This window comes from Vigna umbellata, chromosome 3, assembly GCF_029865625.1.
Source record: "Vigna umbellata cultivar VRB3 chromosome 3, Vumbellata_1.0, whole genome shotgun sequence".
Lineage (NCBI taxonomy): Eukaryota > Viridiplantae > Streptophyta > Magnoliopsida > Fabales > Fabaceae > Vigna > Vigna umbellata.
Window position 1 is genome coordinate 17,866,369 of NC_142167.1, and position 23,779 is coordinate 17,890,147.

Below are 23,779 nucleotides of genomic sequence, written 5' to 3' on the forward strand. Positions count from 1 at the left end.
ATATATTTTTTTGTTATCTAAATATGAAATAAATATATAGGATAAGAAAGAAAGGGAAAATGAAATTATTTATTGAATTAATATGATGAGTTATGGTGAGGAGGGAGAATGGAAAAATTGGATTTAATGCAGATGGATGGTTTTCTTCTCCATCAAAATGAATGCATATGAAACAGTGACATGGAATTTAATGAGACTTAAAAAGTGACAGATAGTATTCATTTGGTGCGTATTTAATTCTCTCTTAAATGGTAGCTACCAGTTACTACAATTTTAATTAATTTCCTGTTTCGGTAGTATAACTAGGAGTAGAAATAGCACACCTACGTGTCTTTACAAGATCAACTATTTCAAAAGTCAATAAATGAGTAGGAAAAAAATGAAAAAGGCAACAAAATTAAAGGTAAGTTTACATTTTTTTTTACCCTTGAAAAAAAATATATTTTAAGATATTCTTCGTATGTTGAATATCCAAGAAAAAAAAACTATTTGTGTCATAATAAATTAGGTTAGATATAATTCTTTCAGTTTTTAATATTAATTTTAATCCATATATATGACTTTTATTAAAATGTTTAATGAATGCAAGACACTTCAACGAATTTTACCTTTTCTAAGATACTAATGACCATTCGTACTTATTTATGATTTTTTTTAATTTACATATATTTTAGTTAAAAATATAAATAGATAATACTTATATTTAATGGAATGAAACACGGTTAAAGTTTACCAGTACTCTCACAAAAAAGAAATTATGTAAACAATCTAAGATGATTATTGTATTTTTCTTGTTCATGTTTTAATGATAATTTACAAGGTAATTTAATTTTTAAATTACAAAATATTTACCCCGTGGACCATCTCCAATTGACATGGCCTTAAATTCCCAAACCACACGACACAATTACAAAAGTTTGATCATCACTTGTATTGTCGTTTGAGTAGGAACAACATGCAACCCGCAATTCAATTTTTGTCCCAGCTCATAAATTAACTATTGAAATTAGTGTATTGCATTGATATTTTAAAATTGAAGTAATGTTTTTAAAATAATGTAATGAATTATTAAAGTATGGAAAAATGTTTATTTTTCATGAACATGGCATCTCCATGTTTCACACTTTCGTTTCATACCAGTCTAACTTTATTTGAAAAATAAACATTAAAAGTAAAGAGGTTTTAAATGAAAGAAGTACGTTTGTTTTTGTATAAGAATTGGATATACTGTCAAAAGTTTAATAATGGCCTTAGAAACATAGCATTCAACCTTTTATTAATGGCTTAAGTTGGTCAAAGATAGTTTTTGAATAGACTTGCGTACGGTGAGAAGTGAAGAAAATGGACTAATGCTTATTTTGGTGGAGATTGCTTACTTTCAATTCATTGTTCATTGAACCCTTTCGTGTGCAAATTGTAAGTGTCGTCAACGACTGAACCCTTAAATGGTGGAAAAAGGAATTGAGGTCAAATTCTAAAATTCAAAGTTGATTGTGATAAACAGCGTGCCTAATACGAAATCGCACATGTTTCACTTTTAACAGAAATGGGCAACAAGAGAACAAAAGCATCATCTGGTTTAAATTGGACACACGTAAGAGAGTGAAAAAAAGAAAAGACCATTTGGCTGAAGGAATATCGCAACACCAATAAAGAATGCCTTATTGCAAATAGTGCTTGTTCCACATCAAATTGAAAAGGGAAACAAAACCTGCATGAACCTTGGGCCATGCTTGGAATATGTTGAATTTTTTTATATTTTGAATGGAAAAAGATGCTGATGCACAGATGACTAGCCCTGCCATTTGCCAACCAGAGTTGCAGAAAGTGACAATGGGGGCTAGTGCTTTCTGCACGACCAAAAGATTGTTAACGAATGACTTTTATTACAAAAATTACAATTTTATGTGAGTTATAATCAACAAAATCATCCAGCTTTTACAACTTTACAGTCCTCACCACCCACTTAATTGCACAACTAAGTACTCTTATCAGAGATTAGTTGCTGTTTTACAAAAAGGTGAGTAGGGAGGGGGAAAACAGCAAAAAGGATGCCTCACCCTTCGGCACTATATATATATATATATATATCATACCTCTCCCTTTCCATTTTTTTGGTATATGATAATATATATGGTTTTCAGTATACTTATTTATACACAGGATCTCCATATTCTTCCTTCCAAAGAAATAACAATGATGGAAACATCATCATGGTAACGGCGCCTATCACCCTGTGGAATTTCGAGCAACTCGTGAAAGACCAACCCTGAAAATAAACATGCCAAAAACATCAGTTTGTAGGATTCAATTGTGAGATCTTTTAAGTGAAATTGTGGGTTGTTGTTGTTATCAGTACCAGCTTTCTTTGCAGCACGAAATAACACTTCTTCGACCAAATGCTGAGCTGGGTCTCCCTCAGGTTGCAATGTGATGAAATGCTCAACTTCAGCCACTGCTTCTTCGTTTGACAAGTACTGATAGAGCCCATCGGAGCATAGAATCAAAAATTTGTCCTTTGGACCTAATCTGTGGTGCTTTAGATATGGTAGGCAGCTGATGTAAGGAGAGTTTCCCACGTAGTCTATTCTAAACATCTCCAGAAGTGCGTTGTTCCACTTGGGCTGCCAAAAAGGATTACCACCAAAAATAAGAAAATGCAGAATAGTGTCCATTTAGAACATACAAAATTATGCTCAGTTTTCTAAAGATGCACTCATAATTCATGGCTCATTTTCCAATTTCTGATAAGAGGAACTAAGTTGCCAATGTGTGATTAATTTTGCACTTTTCGATAATGATGGCCAGGCTAACTTGAGTATCACAACAAATACCAGTAATAACAATTTTCTAAATCCTTATATTCCAAGGATCATGCTAGTTATTGGATCTAAGTAAACTTCTGTGGCAACAAAAAGAAATGTGGAAAAGGGTATAACTTGTTATAGCAATATATGAAAGGCATTTCAATTGTTGTTGATTCCCTTGCCGTTCATGTTAAAGACATAATTTATGTAAAGTAGGATGAATAATTGAATACATTTGGATATATCAGTAAACAATAGATACCAACCTGTTTGAGAAATCCGGCACCAAAGGCTCGGGTAACCTTGAGAGAACCCTTAACACGGTCATTTACAACAGCACAAGGATCATCTGGGTGCTCCTTTTTAATTCTCTGGATTTCCTGAAATAGAAACCAGAAACTCCCAATAAAGACATGCAGCAAAACAAAAACCTGCTAAAAAAGGTAATCAAACAGAGGCAAACAACTTACTTCTTCAACACTTGTACTATGATCTTTAGTAAGCTGAATCGCACTAAGACTTGGAACCAAATTGGAGTTATCAACATCCCAAGATTCAAGATCATTCATCGTCTCCTCATTGATCCTCTCCAAGTCCTGCCTGATCTTGCCGAGCCAATAATCAGGCTCAGCCTTCTGAGCCAGCACAGCGCGGCTATCCCCCACATTCATCACGTAAACATCCTCCCCCTTCATCAACATCACAAGAACACAAGAACCCATCAAGGCAAGTTCAGGATTCTCCATCACCATCTTATCCGCAACATCAAGGTAAGACTCCTCAGTCTTCCTCAGAGCCCGAGAAAGAGCTTCCAAAACATCCGCATGATTAATTGAACTTGCTGCTCCACCACATCCTGATCGACTTGAATTCAGTTGCTCCTTTAATCTCCGATCAAGCTCTAACCTCTCCCTATCCCACTCACACTTCCACCTCCGTTGATTCTCCTCCCACTTATTCGCAGCACCTTTGTACCTGTTCCTCGAATTCCTACCTTTCTTACTAGTACTCTTATTACAGTTACTATTTTCATGTTCAACACAGTGAGAGCATGCATCTACATCTGCAACGTCTGTGACATCCCGCAACACCTCCTCTTTAGGTGTCGAATTTTCCTGGGTAGACCCATCATCCCACAACAACCCTTTCAGCTCCTTGTGCACCGCGGTGTAGAGATTCGAGAGAAGGTAATCAGGAGCATCGGGTCCATTGAAACCATCATAGATCCCCACGAAAACCCAGCCGTGTTCCTCAGACACAACAACATGGACACGATCTTCCCCTGCTTTCCCCTGAGCCCACTGAAGATTCTGACTCTCCATAGAATCATCGTCCTCCAAGCTCCCCTCACTGCTCAAATTCACACTCAGATTCTCATTATGCTTCTCCGCCGCAGCCACCATCCACTCCGGCTCTTTTACCACCACTCCTTTGATCGGAGCCACAATCGAGTTCTGCCCACGAGAGAGAGTCTTCGAAATCGCCCTCTGCAAAACACGAATCCACCGACCCTTCCTCGTTCTCACTCTCAAACCTAATCCCAACCCTAAACCCATCCCTCCGTGCGAGAAGCTTCTCGGGAAATGATCCGATCCGTTTCCCTCCCTCTCCATCGGCCCCGAAAAAAGTCCACGATCGATGGGCCCCGACATGAACCCGCGCTCGATGGGGCCCGACATGAAACCCCTCTCTAGCGGGCCCGAGCCCGGAAACCCACCACCGCCCAGGTTCCCCGAGAAGGGCCCTGAGTTCACCAGGTTCCGCGGAATCGGTTGCAGAGGAAGCGACGCGAACGACGTTGAACTCTCGAACGCCGCCGCTCGGTCTATGCAACCGTAGGAGTACAAGTCCACGAACGCCGTCGATAACGGCGTCGATGTGTTAGCGCTCACCGAAGCCCCAGAGATTGTTCTGAACGTCGTTGTTTCCTCCGAGTGCACCTTCGATGACGATATCCGGGTCGGGTCGGGTCTAACGTAGCAGAAAGAGTGACCCAAACCCTCGTCCAGAGGCTCCGTTATTAAAATGGATATATCCTGCTTCCGACGTCCCCCACTGTTATGTCCGGTGAAGCACACCGTTAACTTCCCTATGCCGTTTCCCATCGGAACACAAAAACCACCAAAAAAGAAAAAAAAAATCAACACAAGCTCTAACGTTTCTCTCGCTGTTACTCGCTACAAGATTCTGCTCATGGTGGATTGGTAGAGAAGATGAAGAACTTGAGAGAGAGAGAGAGAGAGAGAAGAAGAAGAAGAAGATGTGAGAAGAAAGAGAAGTTGAAGTTGAGATGAGATGAAGAGAGTTAGAGAGAGATGGCGTTGACTTTGGAATAAAGTTTTTTTAAATAAGAAAAATGCACTTGCTTTTTTTGCTTGGTGAATTTATGTACAGAAGAAATTAAAAATTGGAGGATTTTTTTGGAGTGGGGCGTTGACTATATTGAAGATAAAGTAAAACTCAAACGTTTATGTCCGGTTTTGCTATCTCGTTCAATGTTCGCGTACGTTTCGTGTGGGGCGTGGAGCACACGCGCGGAGGCAAGTGGGTGAGATTCGCGTGGGAGGGTCACGGATGGGAGCGATGAATGATTCTGATGGCGAGAGCGTTGTCGTGTTTGTTTGTTGTGTCTTGAGAAAAAATGGAGGGTGAAATTTAAACGAGGGTCATAAATCCTGGTTTAGAATCAAAAAGTCAACACAGGAAAAAATGTTGTAAACCTGGTTTTTACATAAGATCTCGTAAAGCGTGCCACGGCGCCGTTGGATCAAGCGTGGGTGCAGAAGACTTGAAGGTTGACCACCCACGTGTTTTTCTTTGATTGTTCCGTCTGATAATTTGTCAACTTTAGTTTCCCGAGGGCTCGTAATATATTTATTTATTTAAAAAAAGGAAAAATAAAAATAAGAAATGTCAACAATTTCGGCTTTTTGTGTAATTGAAATGAGAAAATGGTAATGTAGAGAGAGAAGGAAAAGTTGGGTAATCTTAATTGATTGTGCTGGTGGGGTGGTTCGATATTAGTAATGCTGCCATCAGTGCATAGCCTGAATATTTAGGTAATTTGACTAATGTTCATTTAAATGTAGGCCATTACTCCATTGACTTTTTTTTTTAATTACAGATTCAATTCAATGTTCATATTTGAAATGTGTTTCATCATCTTTGCCTCTCAACCCATACTTTATTTCTTTATTCTATATATAATGTTGCATTACAATTTTAACACTTTTTTTAATATTTCATAGGAGAGTGGATTATTAACATAGTTTTTCTGAGAGTGGACTTTTTAAGTACCTAATGTAAACATATTTAGGTGCTTCCACGTCAACAATTAAATTCTGTAATGTAATTAAGTCATTTGGAAGAAAAAATGCACTTGACTTTTGCAATCTGCCAGAACATTGATCATAAAGAAAAAGAAAAGGGTCTGAAATCGATTATAGTTTTCTTTTCATATTATATTCAAAACCGCGTGTTATGATTAGATTTTGCACAGTGTAATCTTCACTGTAGAGGAAATTTATACCTGCATCCATATTGAAGAGCAATGAGGGTCATCAGCTTGTAATGATTTTCTTTCAATGATATAATGGACTATGAACTTAATCAATATTTAATATATTTAACTTTATCCTCTTTATAATGTAAGATTTAGATTTATATTAATAGAATAAAAAATTATAATTAATAAATAATAACACTAGTTTTTGCGAGAAAATTTAGTTCCTATAACATATGAAATATTGACCAACCGGTCATGTAACAAGGTCGATTGGTCTTGGCCAATCTGGTAAAATGGTTTGGACTGCAATTGGGTCTACGTTGTCAATAAGCTACTATAAATAGTAATTGGGTCAGTGCTTAAGTTGTTATTGAGCCAATAATCCAGTGGATGATAAAATAATTAAAGATATCTGGTTAAGGATATTTGATAAACCAAAATATTTGGTTAAAGATGTTTGATAAACCAAATCTAAAATATTTGGTTTAAGATATAGATAAAACTGAAACAATAACTAACCGGATCTCCAGGTAAAGTTGTTTTTATTTGTTATATTAAACTCTTATAAATACATTAACCGGGCAAAAACGAGGTACTTTTTCGCTTACGCATTTATTCCCTCTCCCCTATTCTCAAATGTGTTAACCTTCCACTGAACTTTTCATTAAGAGTAAAAGTTCTTCAACCACACGTGTAACTTGAGCGTCAGAGTACCTCGTCGGTCCCAATTTTCAATATAAATTACAGACTGTACTTATCTAATATGCATTACTTGTACCGTTAACTGAACATATATTATTTTAAATAACAAAAACTAAATATGATTTAATTATTAAGTATATAAACGTAAAAATCAAATCTAGAAATTTTAATATTTAACCAGATATTTTTCTTTTAAATATTCGGGAATGTTAATTTCGTTATAAATTTATGGAAATAACATTTGAAAAAAATAACTCAAAAAAAATATTTTCTAAAAAAATGGATTACCAGAGGGATTGCTTTGTTTTGATATATGCTGTGTGCATATTTACTTGCACTTTTATTATACATTATAAAAAACATAAATAATTTGTTTAGTTTTCAGATTTATATTTTTTTTTTCACTTTTTTCTATTGTTCTCAAATTTTGGAGTTACTTCTTCTTGTATCATTTGTGGTTTGAGAACTAATTTCCAAGAATTAATTAACAAAAGTTAATACCAACAATTTAAATTAATTTTTGCATTCATTTAAGTTAGGATTAAAAAAAACATGTTCTAATTACAATTTGTATTTCTGATTTTAAAATTAAATTAAAAATGAAAAAAATTTAATTTGGAAAATACATACAAATTACATAAAAATAATTAAACTAAAAATCATATTTAATTTCATTTGTATAATTTAATTTAATTAATCGAATTGATTAATTATTTAAATTTGGATATAAATTTTTAGTCAAGTACCGTTTTCACCTCCATTACCGTCTAATCTTATCTTCCATTTTTACATTTTAATTTAGTATAATATATTAAAAAATTATAAAAAATAAAATATTTGATTTTAAGAATCAGTTAACTTAAAAATTTCTCCTCTCTTTTTATGAGATCATTTATCTTGATCTAGCTTCAAAGTGTGTAATACCCGGTCAAGTAAGTTAATTAATTTTTGGACCTTTACATTTCATCGCATCATTTAAATTTTATTCATTTCAAACTTATAACGTATACTACATTTGTTCCACATCCATTTGCTAATAAGTTAGTTCAAACTTTGACGTCTCAAAACACTTTTCAACAAGTTTTTAACATAAGTATTAAGACATCAACACATGTTATGTTAATCAAAATCCGTTTATTTTGAAGCTCACAAAGAAAGAAAGTTAGAATGATACAAAGTTGTTGCCGGTGAAAAAAAAAGTATAAATTTTCAGTCCATATAAATAAAGTTAATTAGTTTTGTTTTAAATATAGGTAAACTCAACTGTTTAAATTATATTGTCTCGTTTGAAATTTAAATGTTGTTAGAAGTATAAATGTTTTGTCAAATTTGAAAGATATTTTGTAGAAAATACTCTTTTACGTCGAGACATAGACATGTCTAAGAAACAAGAAATATCGTTAGGATAGGTTGTAATCATGACTCTGATATCATGTTAGAAGTAGACTTTAAACCTAACTCAACCCTACAAAACCAGCTTGTAAGATAAGGTTTGTACCTCCCTTATATATTATAGTTTGGCTTTATCTCTAGTTGGTGTGGAACTTCCAACACGTTGATCAATTACGATCTAATATGCAAAAACTTATTCTTTATTTTTAAATTGATTAGTATTAAAATTAATATATTTTGAATTGTTTCCGAACATCTATGTGATAATGAATAGAATTTACTATAACATTAAATAATCTGAATTATAATTAAACGGTATGCGAATGATTAAACACTTGTCCTGTACAAGTTTACTTTTTCGAACATGATGAAGAAATTCTATATAGAAAAGCAAGAACTGTTTAAGGCAGAATGAGAATAGATTAGTTTGTTCCTTGAATAAATCCTGCGACCTAGAAGGAAGTCTGATTTGGGCGATAGTAATCTTCCTAAAATATACCAATTTGGTTGTAGATGGAACATATAAAATTGAGACACTTGTCAAGTCACAAAAATGACTGTGTCTCATTACCGGACAAATGAAATAGAGAAATAGTTTTAGGTAAGTGATTGCTTCCTAACTCCAATCCTAAATATTTTATAAACGTAGGGTGCCAAATTCTCCCACGCATCTTACAATAGCAACAAACTATTCTCCGGAATAAAATGTTTCACATTCTTTTAAATACTACTAAACACTGCAGAAATCAACTGTTAAACAGATGAATTCATATAAGAAAACATTAGAAAGAAATTCAATGCCATAATCATTCATTATTTGCAAGTGGCAACACCTTTCCCTGCCACCTTCTCCACGATCCATATGCATGACCCACCTACCCTTTTTCTCTTTTGTCTTTTTATCAACAACTAAAAAAATCTATAACTCTACTAAGTTAAAACTTATAACTTAATCTCAGAAGAATTTAAAGCTTTACATTTTCACAAACAGCTCAAGTGCTACTTCATGTATTCATTTTCATAATGATATCACAATCCTTATACATCACTATTAAATTTCAATGCCATATTATATATATATATATATATATATATATATATATATATATATATATATATATATATGCCCCAAAAAACTCCACAACTTGCGCATGCAAACCATGTTTAATTGGAAGAACAATGGGCAATTGGAATTTTTTAAACTTGTCTAGAAGAAACACTGTGGGCTAAGACATTGAGTCAGCTGCTTGGTGAAAGGAATGTTAATAATTATTATAATCTAGCTTTGGATCCTTAAACTTGACTTCCATTTAATATTATTATAATTATATGGATTAAAAATGGTTCCACTTGAGAGAATTTTAGACTCCAACCATTGCTGTCATTCTAACTTTTTTTTTCAGAAAAAAAAAACATAATTAAGGTTAGTGCGATGTCTCTTATTACATGGTGGACCTTTTTGGTTCTCTACCCAAAACAATTTTGTTTGCACCCTAATGCTCTCCACTTCAACCATTATGTCTAATATGCATTCATGCTTAATTATTTTTTTACATTGTTCTCCTTTTTTATTGCAATGTCAATATTTGCTTTCCCCACACCTCTAAAATATGATTATCTTGGTAAGTAATTTAAATAGTTGATGACGATTTGCTCATAACTCGAGAGATTTTTTTTTTAATTTAATTTTTCTCGAGCATTAAAAGGCAATTGATTAATGCGTTGAACACAATTCGATATATAATAACCACTTTTTATCCACTTTTCATTAGTCAAATTATCTTCATTGTCATTGCTCCTTTACAAATCAATTCTCTCACCTTCGTTCCATATCCATAGATTGGTCTACTCGGGATTTTTGTTTAGAGGCCAAAATCTCCAAAACTTATAAATTAGGTGTCTAATAATGTTGGATCCAAGAGTATAAACTTCAATTTGAAGATTTATTTATAGTGGACAATTTTTTTTATTTTTACTTAAAAGTTTAGAAAACACAGTTTGTCTTATAGAAAAAGGATAAAATATGTTTTTAGTTCCTAAACTATAAAGTGAATTTATTTTTAGTCAATATTTCAAACTAAGGTACATTTTGGTCATTGTCTTTAAGAAAACCTTAATTTTTCGTTCTCTAAAACCAACGGCTTTAAAAAGAAGCTGAGGTGACTAATGTCTGGCCACGTGTGATGACATCTTTCCTTCCTAACTTTTGCCACGTTGGTAAGGGGTCGAACGGTTAAGGGAATAGAGGTGAAGGGACTGAACGGTTAAGGGAAGGGGGTGAAGGGGCCAAACGGTTCAACACTTAAGAAATCGTTTGGTCCCTTCACACGTTTCTCTTAAACGTTCGGCCCCTTACTAACGTGACAAAAGTTAGGAAGGAAAGATGTCATTACACTTGGCCGGACGTTAGCGACCTCAGTTTCTTTTTAACGCCGTTAATTTTGGAGGATGAAAAATTAAAGTTTCTTAAGAAGAAGGACCCAAATGTACCTTAGTTTGAAAGAGGTACTAAAAACAAATTCACTTTATAATTTAGAGACTAAAAACATATTTTAACCCTGCGGAAAATCATTGTCCTCTTCGTGAATATAATACTTATAACTACGTCATTTATATATTGTTGTAAAAAATTTGGATTGTTTGTTGAGTTTAGTAAACTTATATATAACTATCATCTATTGCATATGATTTGATACAGTTATGATAATTTAAATTTCTCTGTAATGAAGTTACTACTTCTTTTTTAAAGAACACTAAATGATTTTTAGAGTTTTATGCATAACATTTATTTTTGTTTATGTATAAGTTTAACTATCATATGTAAAAAAAGTTGAATACCATATAAAAAAATTAAAAACTTATTATTTTAAAGTTTTTGAACGAAAGAAGTATGAAGTATCTTATGTGAATTTGATTCAGATATCATTAATTAAATCTTTGTAATAATTTTTACCTTTGAAAGATCAATAACCGATATCAAATTCTAATTTGTCTAAATAATTGATTGAGCAAATATAATATGAGTAAAAAAAATTCCTTGTAAATTCTTAAATGTAAAAGTTTTTTGTATCAAAAGTTTTTTTAGTAAATTCTCTTTTTAAAAGACTTCTCATTACTTAATAAATCGTTAAAAAGAGTCATATAGTATATAAAACAAGAAAAATAAAAAAGAAAAAAATGTAGATTCAAGAAAAAACACTTGACGAAAAACAAGTTGTAAATCTTCTTTGGTAGATCTACATATTTTTTTATTTCTACATAAGAAACTATATACGTACATTTGTATATTTTGAGAAATTATATTTAGTGAGTCAAATTTTATATTTATTCTTTCTGACATCATCTTAAGTTTAAGTTGAATAACTTTATTTTATTTATAAACACTTTTTGTGTATAGTGACTTATAGAATATTCGTTATGTAAAAACTGTGAAAAACCTTGCTAAAATAGTCCTCACTAAAGAATACTCATATAGTTAGCTTAAAAGAATAAGGAAAAAAACAAACCCATATTATAAAGAGCGATAATTAAAGAATCCTAATTAATTGGCTATTTCAGTTTAAATTTTTATATAATCTTATGATAAGAAAAATTTAAAAAAAAATTGTGTTTTTTCTTCTCACATCTTATTAATTTCTTATTTTTATTTGAAGTTATGTTAATTTTTGTTTACGAAGATAAAACATTAGTAGACATCTCCCATGCTCTCTATCGTCTTAACATACATCAAACTTTAAGTTTAAATCACCTCTATTTGCTCGCAATTTTTTTTTATAAAAAAAACTGCAAAATATAATTCATCCTCGCCTTTTATATGTTTTAATTAATTAAAAAAATATTTTAACATTTTCCATATAAATTAAACTTGACTCTACCTGTTTATATATACGTACATACATTTAAAAATTATGCTTTTAGAGTCTACCACTTTTTCATGGTTCATAAAAACTTTTACCAATTCCAAAGGACAAGAAATCAAATGCCACACTTGAAAGTCTAAAAATCTGAATACCAGTACTGCACTTGATTGTTAGCTGAATTTTCTTTGCTCTAAACTAAACAAGCTATCTTATTTTTAGAAAATTCATTTTATATATTTTTTAAAATATGGTTTACTTTTATTAGTTTTATTAGTGCCGTATCTTTTTAATGAATTGTTCTAGAAAAATTTATCACTCTTATTTGATCTCACCAAGAAAGTTAGTTAAGAGTAAATTATTAAATAGTTTAAGAATATGATTACCGAGTTATCACAATATATATATATATATATATATATATATATATATATATATATTTTATATAAATTATCGTAAATATTACAAAGTGATACATAAATAATGTTCAGAATCCAAATTAAATTGTTTTGTTCTCTGATTAGTAAGTTGAACTTTTGTCAAAGTTGATTTTGTGAAGACACATTGGAATTGTATTTGATTGTTGAATGGGCAAAGGGAATGTCAGAGTTCAATATTTGAAAGTCAATGTGCCAAAAAAAGAGAACTAGAAATAGAAAGAGTAGTAGGCATGAAAAAGATGAAGGGAGAAGAAGTTTTAGTGAGAAAGAGAGACATTTTATTATTAGAATGCCAGCCATGGAGCATACACAATCCATGAGATTTGACCATATTAGGCAATAGCTACGCACCATCGTCATTGTCAATCTCAATCTCATTAGCTTCAACCCAACCATCAACAATAACGTTTATAATTACGTGTTTTCTCTCTCGTTTCATTCTATCTATATGTCATCAACAACTTTGACAATACCATTTTAATGTTTCTTCCATCATTTGTCACCCTATCAAATAGTAAAATCTTAACTTGGAGGGTACACTTCAAAATCATTTTCCAAGCCATTCATGGGATCTACGGCTTACTAGGACTAATTGGTGTTTTTTAGTTGCTTGCTAGGGATGATCTTTATATATAGGTTGAAAAAAAAGGTAGGATTGTTATTGGGTTAATATAGTCTTAGCATTTTTTTCAATTAAACATACAAATACAAAAGTTATTGAAATCGTTTTAAGGTTAAGTTAGTCGAGTTGATTGAATTGTAATTTCAATCTGAGTTAGCCGACTCACCGAGCTAGTCAAGTGGCTAAGCAATATTTCATCCTAGCGTGCTTTTCCTTTTTTTTGTTTGAAACCTATATATAGGTTCAACTATTTTTTGTAAACACACAAAAACATATACACATCAATAAGAAATTTTTCTTTCCTAATTTTCTTGCTTTCGTCTTTCTTATTCTCCGCTTTCCTTTCTTGATGTGCTCATGACATGTCATGCCCTTTCCACCTCGCCGTATACCATAGTGGTTCTAATATGGTATAAGAGCAATTCAAAAAAGTATTAGTAGAGAGATAATCTTTTGAAATGGAAGAATCAAGATGGTATAACCCATCCAACATCTTAACACACCGAATCATCTTGTATGAAGTATTGTCCCGTATCTGGCAATTCTTAGAGGTAAAAATTACTATGTATTGTAAGTCTTTAGTAAAAGATTGAACAAAGATTAGATTCAAAGAAAATTATGGAATGTAAAGAACATTAATAATGACGAATTTTCCAGATAAGTATTTTGTTCGAGCACACTCAATTATGAAAGTAGAAATGTTGTTAAAGAGCCTAACAATTATAGGTTTTATTTTATAAAATATAAAAAATTGTTTTATATTATTTGTTGCATGATTAGTAGCCTTGTGTCTAAAATTCAGAATTTACCTTGTTCTCTGTTAAGAGTATATACATTGTTGTTGGTCCTTTGGACATGACTAACTGTGTGATTTAAGCCATTTGTGTCCTTAATAAGTTTCAAAAGCTTTTGAATTTGTTCAACATTTAAGCATGTGTTAGAATTGTCCTCCTTGGAAAGCTTACTAGTAGATTCATGTTGATCATATTTGACATTAAGGTTGCACATATGTTGAGTGTTTCCATTTCTCTCATTGTAATAGTTTTTATCTTGACTATTATTATGTTGATCTTCTCTTTGCTTATACCAAGGAGGATACTCATATTTCAAATAAGATTCATTTGTAGTGTGATTCACTTTGTGATAGTAAGTGCACAATTTACCTTGATTGAGGTTTCTTCCTCTACCTCTTTCTTGAGCACAAAGGTTATTGCTCTACAAGTTCTAGGTCCTCCTCAAAAGTTGAGTACAAAGCCCTGACCACCAAAACTTATGAAGTTTAGTCGATTAGTTACCTTCTTCGTGATCTATACGTTCAAATTGACCTTCCAATAATTTTTTATTATGACAATCAGTCAGTCAGACACATTGCTCATAGCCCTACCTTCCACGAATGCACAAAACACACCGATATCGATTATCATGTGGTTTGTGTGAAACTATAGAGCAATATGTTATGTCTCCTCCCAATCTACTCCAACAATAAACTCGTTGACGCTTTCATGAAAGAACCAAATAACAAAAGAAAAGAAACTTGTATTATTTACTAGATGTATCTCATTATAGAAGAAAAATGAAAGATATGTATACATGCACTACATAGCAGAGACTAAACACAATGTAACAGAAGTTATTAAGAAGGTTTATGTAAAACCCATCTTGAACTTATGGTAGGTTTATCAACCACCATAAGTTTACGAGTAAAAACATGAAAAATAGTATTGGATAATGATTCACTGAAGACATCAACGACTTAGAATGTAGCAAGAAAATGAAGTAAATAGGGAAGCTTATTCTAAGCACTCTTACGAACAAAGTGAATGTCAAGTTTGAAGTGTTTGGATTTGGTGTGAAGAATAAGGTTGGCCAGAAGGAGAAGAATACTTTGATTATTTGAAAAGAAAAAAAGCTTGGACAATAAAGAAAGAATAGAAAAAAGCTCGTGAAAAAAAGAAGATCTATTTTAGTTTAGTAAAAATAATAACAATATTCATTTAACACCTTTTATTCGTGTGAAGACCAAAATATATATTAGATTCATTTTTACTCATATTTGAAAAGAAAAATTGAAATTTATTTTAGTTTATATTTTTACTAAAAAGGCGAAAAAAAATGTGATATGTGAGAGTTGTAAGAAAATTTATGTATGTAAAGAGTATTATATATTATATTAATCAACTAAATGAAACAAGTTAAATTTTGACTATTTTTCCAACCATTATATATTCAGTGCTACAATGATGGTAAAAAGGAGAGGAGTTGATTAAATAATATTAAAAGTTAATTTTATTGTTTTATAACAATAAAAGGAGTAGCAAAATGTAAAACAATACAGTGTTGCAAATGATAGTATATGGAAACTAAATTATGAGAATATGATAATTGTCAACTGATATAGTTTTCTTGCACCGCTGGAATTTTACTTCTAATGTTTTCTTCTGATTGATTAATACTATAAACATAATTTTTTTTATTTAAAAAATAATTAAGAGCAAAAGAAATTGATTGTATATATATACTCTTTGATTTATATTTGTCCCGTAAGTAATTAATAGTGTCGGGTCCTAAACGGGCTTTCTGTCCAAGTTTCTGGGCTTTAAAATAACATTGGCCGAAAACGAGATTTTGGACTCGAATCTCAAAAAAACAAAAAACAAAAACTAAAAGGTAAATAAAATATTATTTTCATTTTAAAAAGTTGAGAACTATAAATTTGAATTTCCGAATCACATAGCTTGCAGATTTATAAACTTTAGAATTACGAGGTCTAAAATTAACTGGTAAATTTGCAGAATAAACATTTATGTTAAATAGTTAAAATTCATAATATTTTTTTTTGTGAATATGTAATTATCGTATCATGATTAATATTTTTAACAAATATTTTTTAACGTTAAATTATGTCTTATATTTATGATTAGAGAATTATACCGTGATATATTTTTATTTTAGTTATTGATAGACTTTTTTTAAAATATCAAATTTAATTTTAAATTGTTGATGTTAAAAAATACGTCGGAATTTTAAAAATAGTAAAAAATTCTCAAAAGTGTTACAGACCCTTTCATTAAATTTTTTTTTACCAGATAATTATATATATTATGTATCCATACCATTACTAATATATAAAAAGATTCTTCATTTTCTGTGTACACATTTATTTTCTATTATGTATCCTTTAAATAACTTTTATTTAAAGTAAAATAATTATTTTATCAAATATACTCTTTAATTGATATTTTTTATTTGACTGCTTTTTAAAATTTAATTATTTTTTGAAGTTAAAATAATTATCGATAATAAAATTATAAAAATTATTTATATTTACTCTATAATTATAATAATAATTTTATTATTTTTTATTATCATAAAAAAATAAACATACATAAAGCAGTTAAAGTAAATTTATTGGAAGCATGCTTAAATATTATTATTATCACGTATTTGAATTTTGGAAAAAAACAAATTGATTCGTGTTTTTTAAGTAAAAAAATGTAACCCCATTTTATCAGCCTTTTAACTCTTATTTGGGAAGAAAAAAAACAAAACAAAAAGGGGCAAAAATATACGTGGAACGATGCGTTTTAGTTAAAAGCTGAAACCCTGAATAATTTTAGGTTAAGTGGAAACTGGTGGTGTGACCTATATATACCTTCTTCTTTTTTCTCTACAGCGTTAGGGTTTTGTCTCGATCGCAGTTTCTTCCGTACTTTCTAGCAAAACCCTTCGACGGTTACTGATCGGTGGATCAAGTATGGACAAAAGCATGTTAGCGGATCTGGAATCGCTTCCTGAGGCGGATAGGCAAAGAATGTCTGCCATGATGGAACAGCTCCAAATCCGTGATAGGTTTAATTCCGTTTTGCTTCTCATCACCTTCAGTTTGCTACATTTATTCGTTTTCCATTTTTGGAAACTTGGAATTTATGTATATTGTATGAGCTTGTGTGTTGATGACTACCTTTTAGATTTGTGGCTTTCATGCTAATTTGTTAGTGATGGGCAACACTATTTTCTTTATAGAATATCTGTGTGTGCCCTTTCCATGAAGCCCAGAGTGAAGTTCTCCTTAAAACCAGCGCAGCACGCGAATGTTGCTTCTGGACGTTTTGGGAACTACATTTGTTGAAACCGGCCTAGATGGTTTCAAATAAGTTCCATTCAATCAAATTAACGCCCTTTACCATTCTCCATTTTGTAATTACGGGAACTTACTGCTGTGGTTCCTCTAAAAATCTTTGCATAGCTGTGAAATTGTGGTGACTTACTCTGGTATTCTAATTATCAATTTTTTCTTAAATATCCCTAAAGTTATAAAACTAATACGGTGATGTATTTATGTTTGATATATTTTACCACCGTGGGTTAATCATGGATGGTTTTTCAATACTGGATGAACTACTTGGAATGGTTTCTACTAATTGAAGAGGTTTAACTATATAGCTCATTACTTTATGCGCCCTTTAGGTGATATATCTATTCTATAAAGAATGAAGTTAATAATTTATTATGTTTTAAAATTATGCCGAAATGTTTTAGTTTGGGACATTAAAACAGTCTATTTTATCTGTGAAAGGTAAATGTTTGAATATATGAATAACTTTCTGTTTTGAAATTGACATTGTCAATTATGAGATAGCAAATCTTTGTTTAGTTGATCTTTTGCTTTGTATAAGGTGGCATTCCTGAGTAAGATTTATGTTTCATTGCAGTCTGAGAATGTATAATTCACTTGTTGAGAGATGCTTTACTGATTGTGTTGACACATTTAAGCATAAATCCCTGCAAAAGCAAGAGGAATCCTGTGTTCGAAGATGTGCAGAGAAATTTCTGAAGCATTCTATGCGGGTTGGCATGAGGTTTGCCGAGCTCAACCAAGGAGCTGCAACTCAAGATTGATGTCTGTCAACTTCTTTAAATGGATAACTGTTTATCATTATTTTGAATGCACTTTACTTACATTTTTGGTCTTGAGAAATGAGATACTGTAGAGAACACTAATTTGCTATTAGTACGCAACAATCCTTGTTAAATAAATTTGTGGTTATACAATCACAGTGCTTTGGAATCCTGACACTTGTTTAAAAGAGGTTTTTAGTTACCTAACTAGTTTTTATCCATTGTGAAGATCATTACTATTAAGGACTTTCCTTCTCCCAGCCCCTAAGGTCCATTTCACGCATAACTGGTTCATTATACTATGCAGAAAGCCTATGCCACTAACTGCATTGGATTAGGTGCATTCAGTAGTATTTAACATTATGTAAATATGCCTCCATTGATCTCCGATTGATATGTAATTTGTTAGCAAATAACGATTTCACTTTTTATTGACATGTTTTTTAAGATGAGATTATGGTTTTGGTTTTATTGTTATAAACATTATGCTATTTATGCTAAGCATTGAGTCGTGCTATGTTGCTTCGTGATATTTATTTGGGCTCTGCAGTTTTATTTGGGCCTAAAAGGAAGTAGTATTTTCTTGGCCCCAAAATGAATTTGGGTTCTCTCACTTTTGTAACGGAATGCGTGTTCTTTAACATAACATATTCATTTGTGGTAGCAGTAATTGTTTAGCATTAGCATTTTGTTTTTTAAAAAGAAAAACAAAATCATTTATGCTAGAATGATGGGCTTTATGTTAAGATATGCTGTTTTGACAAAATTTCCCTCGTTTTACTGCATTAACTGTGTGATTAAAGATTGCCCTATCAAAATTATCCCTTTTATTATATTTTCATCTGTCTTATTATTTTAAAATAACTACATATCTTCTTTTTTTCTTAATTCCCTTGAGGGTTAAATATGTTCTTAATTATCTAGAGCAAATTTGAAATTTATTTTTGTCCTAAATTTTGGTATAGTGTTATCAAACTTTAAAAACCTAATATAAAGTTTTCCTAACATAACCAAATTGTATCCTAATTTAAAAAATAAATATTTAATTGAGATTAATCAAATATGAAGACCTATGTAAGATTTTTGAATAAATATGAAGACCAATTGAATACTTTAACAAAAAAAAATTATTGTTGAGTTAATAATTATATTTATTAATTTTTAAAATTTTGAAAACATAATGTATCAATTAACATAAACGAATTTCAATTTGATATTCAAGTTTAAGTTTAAAGACTATAAATATATTTAACCTTTCACAACAAAAAGATTAGTCTTTCAATACAATAAAATTAATTATGTTAAGATAATTTTTCTGCTGATTTACTCACAATAGAAACTTATTCTGATTATAATTGATTATTAAGATAATAAAAAAATACATATCCCAATCACACTAAATATGTAAAAATGGATAATTATGCTCTGTTATTTGTTTAAATATTAAACATTTTTTTTAGTTTTTAGTTTATTATTGTAACCATGGCCCAGGGCCATGAAGAGAAGCAAAGTGGAGTAGACATCACTAAAATAAAGATAGCACAAAAGGTGAAAATGGAAAGATGGAAAAGGAAAGATTGGAAAGATAACAAAATATCCTTTATTTTCTTGTTGGAAAGAACAGAGAAAATATTTTTTGTTAATAAAAAATATTAAAATAATTAAATGATATGAAATAGTGGCACTCTTCTTAATCATTGATAATACTAATAATGAATTCTACTCTAGAAAAACTTTATAAAGAATGAATTAAAAATAAGAGATCTGACAATGGAATACAAACTTTGTTTTGTCATCAAGCAGTGTACATAGCAGAAAATATATTATTTTCTGTGTTTTTAAATTTGTTATAATTTAGATTACTATTTTTAATTACAATTTTTAAATAAATTCATGTTAGATATGTTACTACAAAAATTTTAATAAAAAGAAAGAAAAACATGTACCACGTATGTTAAATCAGTCGAATCATTACAAGAGAAGTTTTTTCAGAAATAACTTCATGATATTTTGTTACTGTTTATGAGTACTGTAGAATGGTAGACAAATATTAAAGCTTTATTATGGTTGACTTTATTGGACACTAATGAAAAATTTAGTTAGATTGTTAAGACTATTGATTGAGCTTTAAATTCTTTAATATAATATTTATGAAATGAGTAATAATCTATTAATAGTTTATGTTGTCCTATTGAGAATTCTTTAATATAATATCTTATGAAATGACTAATATATCAAATAAAAATATAATCTATGAGAATTCTAAGTCAGATAAGAAAAAAAAATTAATGAGTCATCCAGACCGTTCCAAGAAATAGTATCACATTTTATTTTAAATTAATGTAGTCAATTTTGTTACTAATTTGAGTCGCTCCATAGATTAGGAATATAGAAAAATCTTAGTTTAAGAACATCACACCAAAATCTGTCTCTTCTTGATGCGCAGTGCTTTTGTCATACCCATAAAAACTCCAACTTAGTGGAGTAGATGTGTAAGCTAAAGAGTGTCTGAATTTCAAAAAATGGAAGATAGATGTGTGATGCAGATTGGGCGATTGATTTTGACGGTAGAAGTAAAAATCAAACTTTCAAATGTCGTGCCACTTTTTTGAATGCACCCTTCATTTTCAATCTTCGGAATCTCCTCCTTCTCTTTACCATCTCCACCTTCTCTCTAAGGATTCTCATCATTTTCTTCTTTCGATCACCACTCAGGCACCGTTTGGATTAAAATAACAAAAACCTAATTAATGTTATATTAGTTACTACCTTTCTCTATGTTTTTTTCTTCTTCAATATTTGGAAACTCTAAATTTGGAAAACTTAAAATTAGGAAATCCTCAATTTGTTTTTTTTTTTTTTTGCGTTTTATTAAGGTAGTTCATAGAAGAATTATGAATGTTTATGTTTATGTATATCTATGCAAGTATTGATCTATCCAAAGGAAGATTAATATTTGACTGTACTGCATACACACCTATGATGGTAAATATATGATAATTATAAGGCTTTGATGTCAATTTTAAATCAATCCAAAAATAGATTGTTATTGGACATGTTTTATTGTCAGTGTTTTGATTATTAAACCAAGATACCTCTAGCAATGCCCAAAGACTTGATATTGATGGTGCATTGGGTGTCTTGAGATGGGATAGACCATTATTTGAATATATTTATATAATTATTAATTTTACGGTGTGAGCTTAATTCATTTGTTCCTCTTGTGTTAAATACAACTACAATTTTCTTCAATATCTGTCGATATAAATTCGATTTTGATCCTCAATAGTACAAATTTTACTAACTAGAAAAAGAGCATGGAGATAGTTCTTAGCTACATGGACCTCGATCTCGCGTTAAGGAATAAGAAACCTTTTTCTCTTATAAACTCAAGTACCTCTAACGAGAGGAGAAATTATGAGAAATGGGACCACTCAAATCGCATTAAGCACACTAGTGCAAAAACAGCATATAACGTCACGCGTTCAACGTCGAACCACTCAATAGCCAACGTTAAAAATGAACGGTGACATTTTTCTAAATAAATGCAATTATTAAACGTCGTTTAGAATTGTAATTCGACGTAAAAGAATATAAAACGTCGAATGCCCCAGCGTTAGACGTCAAAAGGTTAGTGAATTCAATAAAAATTTGAGCGGGAGATTGAAAATTCATTCACTTTATCTTAGCGCGCAAGAGCCTCTTCTCTGCTCAAACTTTTCTCGAACGAAGTTTGACGACCATCACATGTAATCTTTCTTTCATTTGATACAAATGCATGTTAATTTACTACTTTAGGTATGATTTTCGTTAATTTTGACCAATTATTTTCGTGTTTTTGTCCTTCATAGGCGCATTCTGCTTTCTTTCTCACTTGTGGCAACACTTTATTCTGATTAACCAAGGTTAGTTTTCGTTTTCGTTTTCGTTTTGAAGAACTTATTTGTTGAACTTGTTTGTTGTTATTTTTTGTTGAACTTGTTTGTTGTTGTTGTTTGGTTGAACTTGTTTGTTGTTGTTGTTTAATTGAATTTGTTTGTTGTTTGTCATTGTTGTTTGTTGTGGATACTCTATTACACGTTCATAGTTCATGCTTTACAAAATATCCAAAATTGAAATTTGTTGTTTTTCTGCTTTTCAGGTCTTGTAGAGTTGTAAAAAAGGATCACGATTAATTAAAAAAAATAAAAAAATTGATTAAGGTCGTTTATTGATAAAATTCGACTTTAAATTTAACGTCGTTTATTGATAAAATTCGACGTTAAATTTAACATCGAAATTTTTAAATTCGACGTCAATTTAACGTCTCCTAATATAACGTCGTTCTTGAATTCGACGTGAAAGGCCCAAAATATTCGACGTTGTACGCTGTTTTTGTACTACTGACACGTCATTCCAAAGGTCTTTAAAGGTGTTGTATATGAAGAAATTACAAGTGTTAAAGATTTTCTTATTGAGATTGAAAAACACTTTGTGAAAAATGATAAGACAAAAACAAGTGTGCTTCTTCAAAGCTCGGTTTCCATGAAGTATCAAGGCAAAAGAAATGTGAGAGTGTATATCATAGAGATGTCAAACATTGCTTCAAAACTTAAGGCTTTGAGTTGTCGAAAGGCTTACTCGTACATTTGGTTTTGATCTCTCTTCCTTTACAGTTTGGACAGTTTAAGGTATCATATAACTGTCAAAAGGAGAAATGGTCTCTTAATGAGCTTATTTCATATTGTGTACAAGAAGAGGAGAGATGGAAACAAGAAAAGACTGAAAGTGTTCACTTAACCAGTAACTCTAATGACAAGGGAAAAAGGAAGAAAACTTAAAATCCCAACATTGTTGTTACTAAAGTCCACCACAAAGGAAACAAAAACAGTTTGATAAATGTTTATTTTGTAATAAAGTTGGACACATTAAAAAGTATTGTACGAAATATCATGCTTGATGTGCAAAGAAATGGTTGCCTAAGCTACTGGAAGCCCATTTATTTTGAAAGATGGATCTATGTTGGAGATGAGAAATTAGTGGAGATGAAAGTTATAGGATGCTTAGATTATTATTATGTATTGATTTTTATTTTGGATTTGAAAGAAACTTAAGTTGTACCATCTTTTAGGCAGAATTTGATTTCATTTGTTTATTTAGACAAATTATGTTAATTATTTTTGTTTTGGAAATAATGAATTCAGTTAAATTCAAGTTTTGTTGAAATCAGTTCACTTTTGGTTAATGATAATTTGTATATGCTTTGACACAATGACTTCTTATAATTAATCCTTAAATACATAATTGCATGATATTAAGCATAATATTGACTTCATAGACCTAAACAATAAGATAAGGGACTATAGATTTATAATCCTAAATTAAAGATATCTTTTGAGACGAGAACAACCACATTATTTGAGGATATTGAGTTTGGGAGAAGAATAAGGTTAGAGGAAGAATCAATGATCTGATTCTTACAATTGCTTATGATGAAGCCAGTTTAGAACCTCTAGCAAGTTTCATCGAAAGACTCTTTTAAAATAATAATGAATCTTGTTGCACATTTTGATTTA

At 30.9% G+C, this 23,779-nt stretch overlaps 2 protein-coding genes across 2 annotated transcripts; one reads left to right on the plus strand and one right to left on the minus strand.

Moving 5' to 3' along the window:
• Nucleotides 1-1,628: 1,628 nt before the first annotated feature.
• Nucleotides 1,629-5,113, minus strand: LOC124842182 (putative protein phosphatase 2C 23). The gene is made up of 4 exons (XM_047318615.2): nucleotides 3,278-5,113; nucleotides 3,074-3,187; nucleotides 2,360-2,624; nucleotides 1,629-2,269 (listed from the first exon to the last, which is right to left on the minus strand). The coding sequence occupies exons 1-4, from the start codon at nucleotides 4,910-4,912 to the stop codon at nucleotides 2,154-2,156; spliced, it is 2,130 nt and encodes a 709-aa protein (XP_047174571.1). The 5' UTR covers nucleotides 4,913-5,113; the 3' UTR covers nucleotides 1,629-2,153.
• An 11,860-nt stretch (nucleotides 5,114-16,973) lies between these two features.
• On the plus strand, nucleotides 16,974-18,393 carry TIM9 (Tim10/DDP family zinc finger protein). The gene is made up of 2 exons (XM_047318657.2): nucleotides 16,974-17,174; nucleotides 18,038-18,393. Exons 1-2 carry the CDS (start codon nucleotides 17,080-17,082, stop codon nucleotides 18,222-18,224), a joined length of 282 nt encoding a protein of 93 aa, XP_047174613.1. The 5' UTR covers nucleotides 16,974-17,079; the 3' UTR covers nucleotides 18,225-18,393.
• The last annotated feature ends 5,386 nt before the right edge of the window (nucleotides 18,394-23,779 follow it).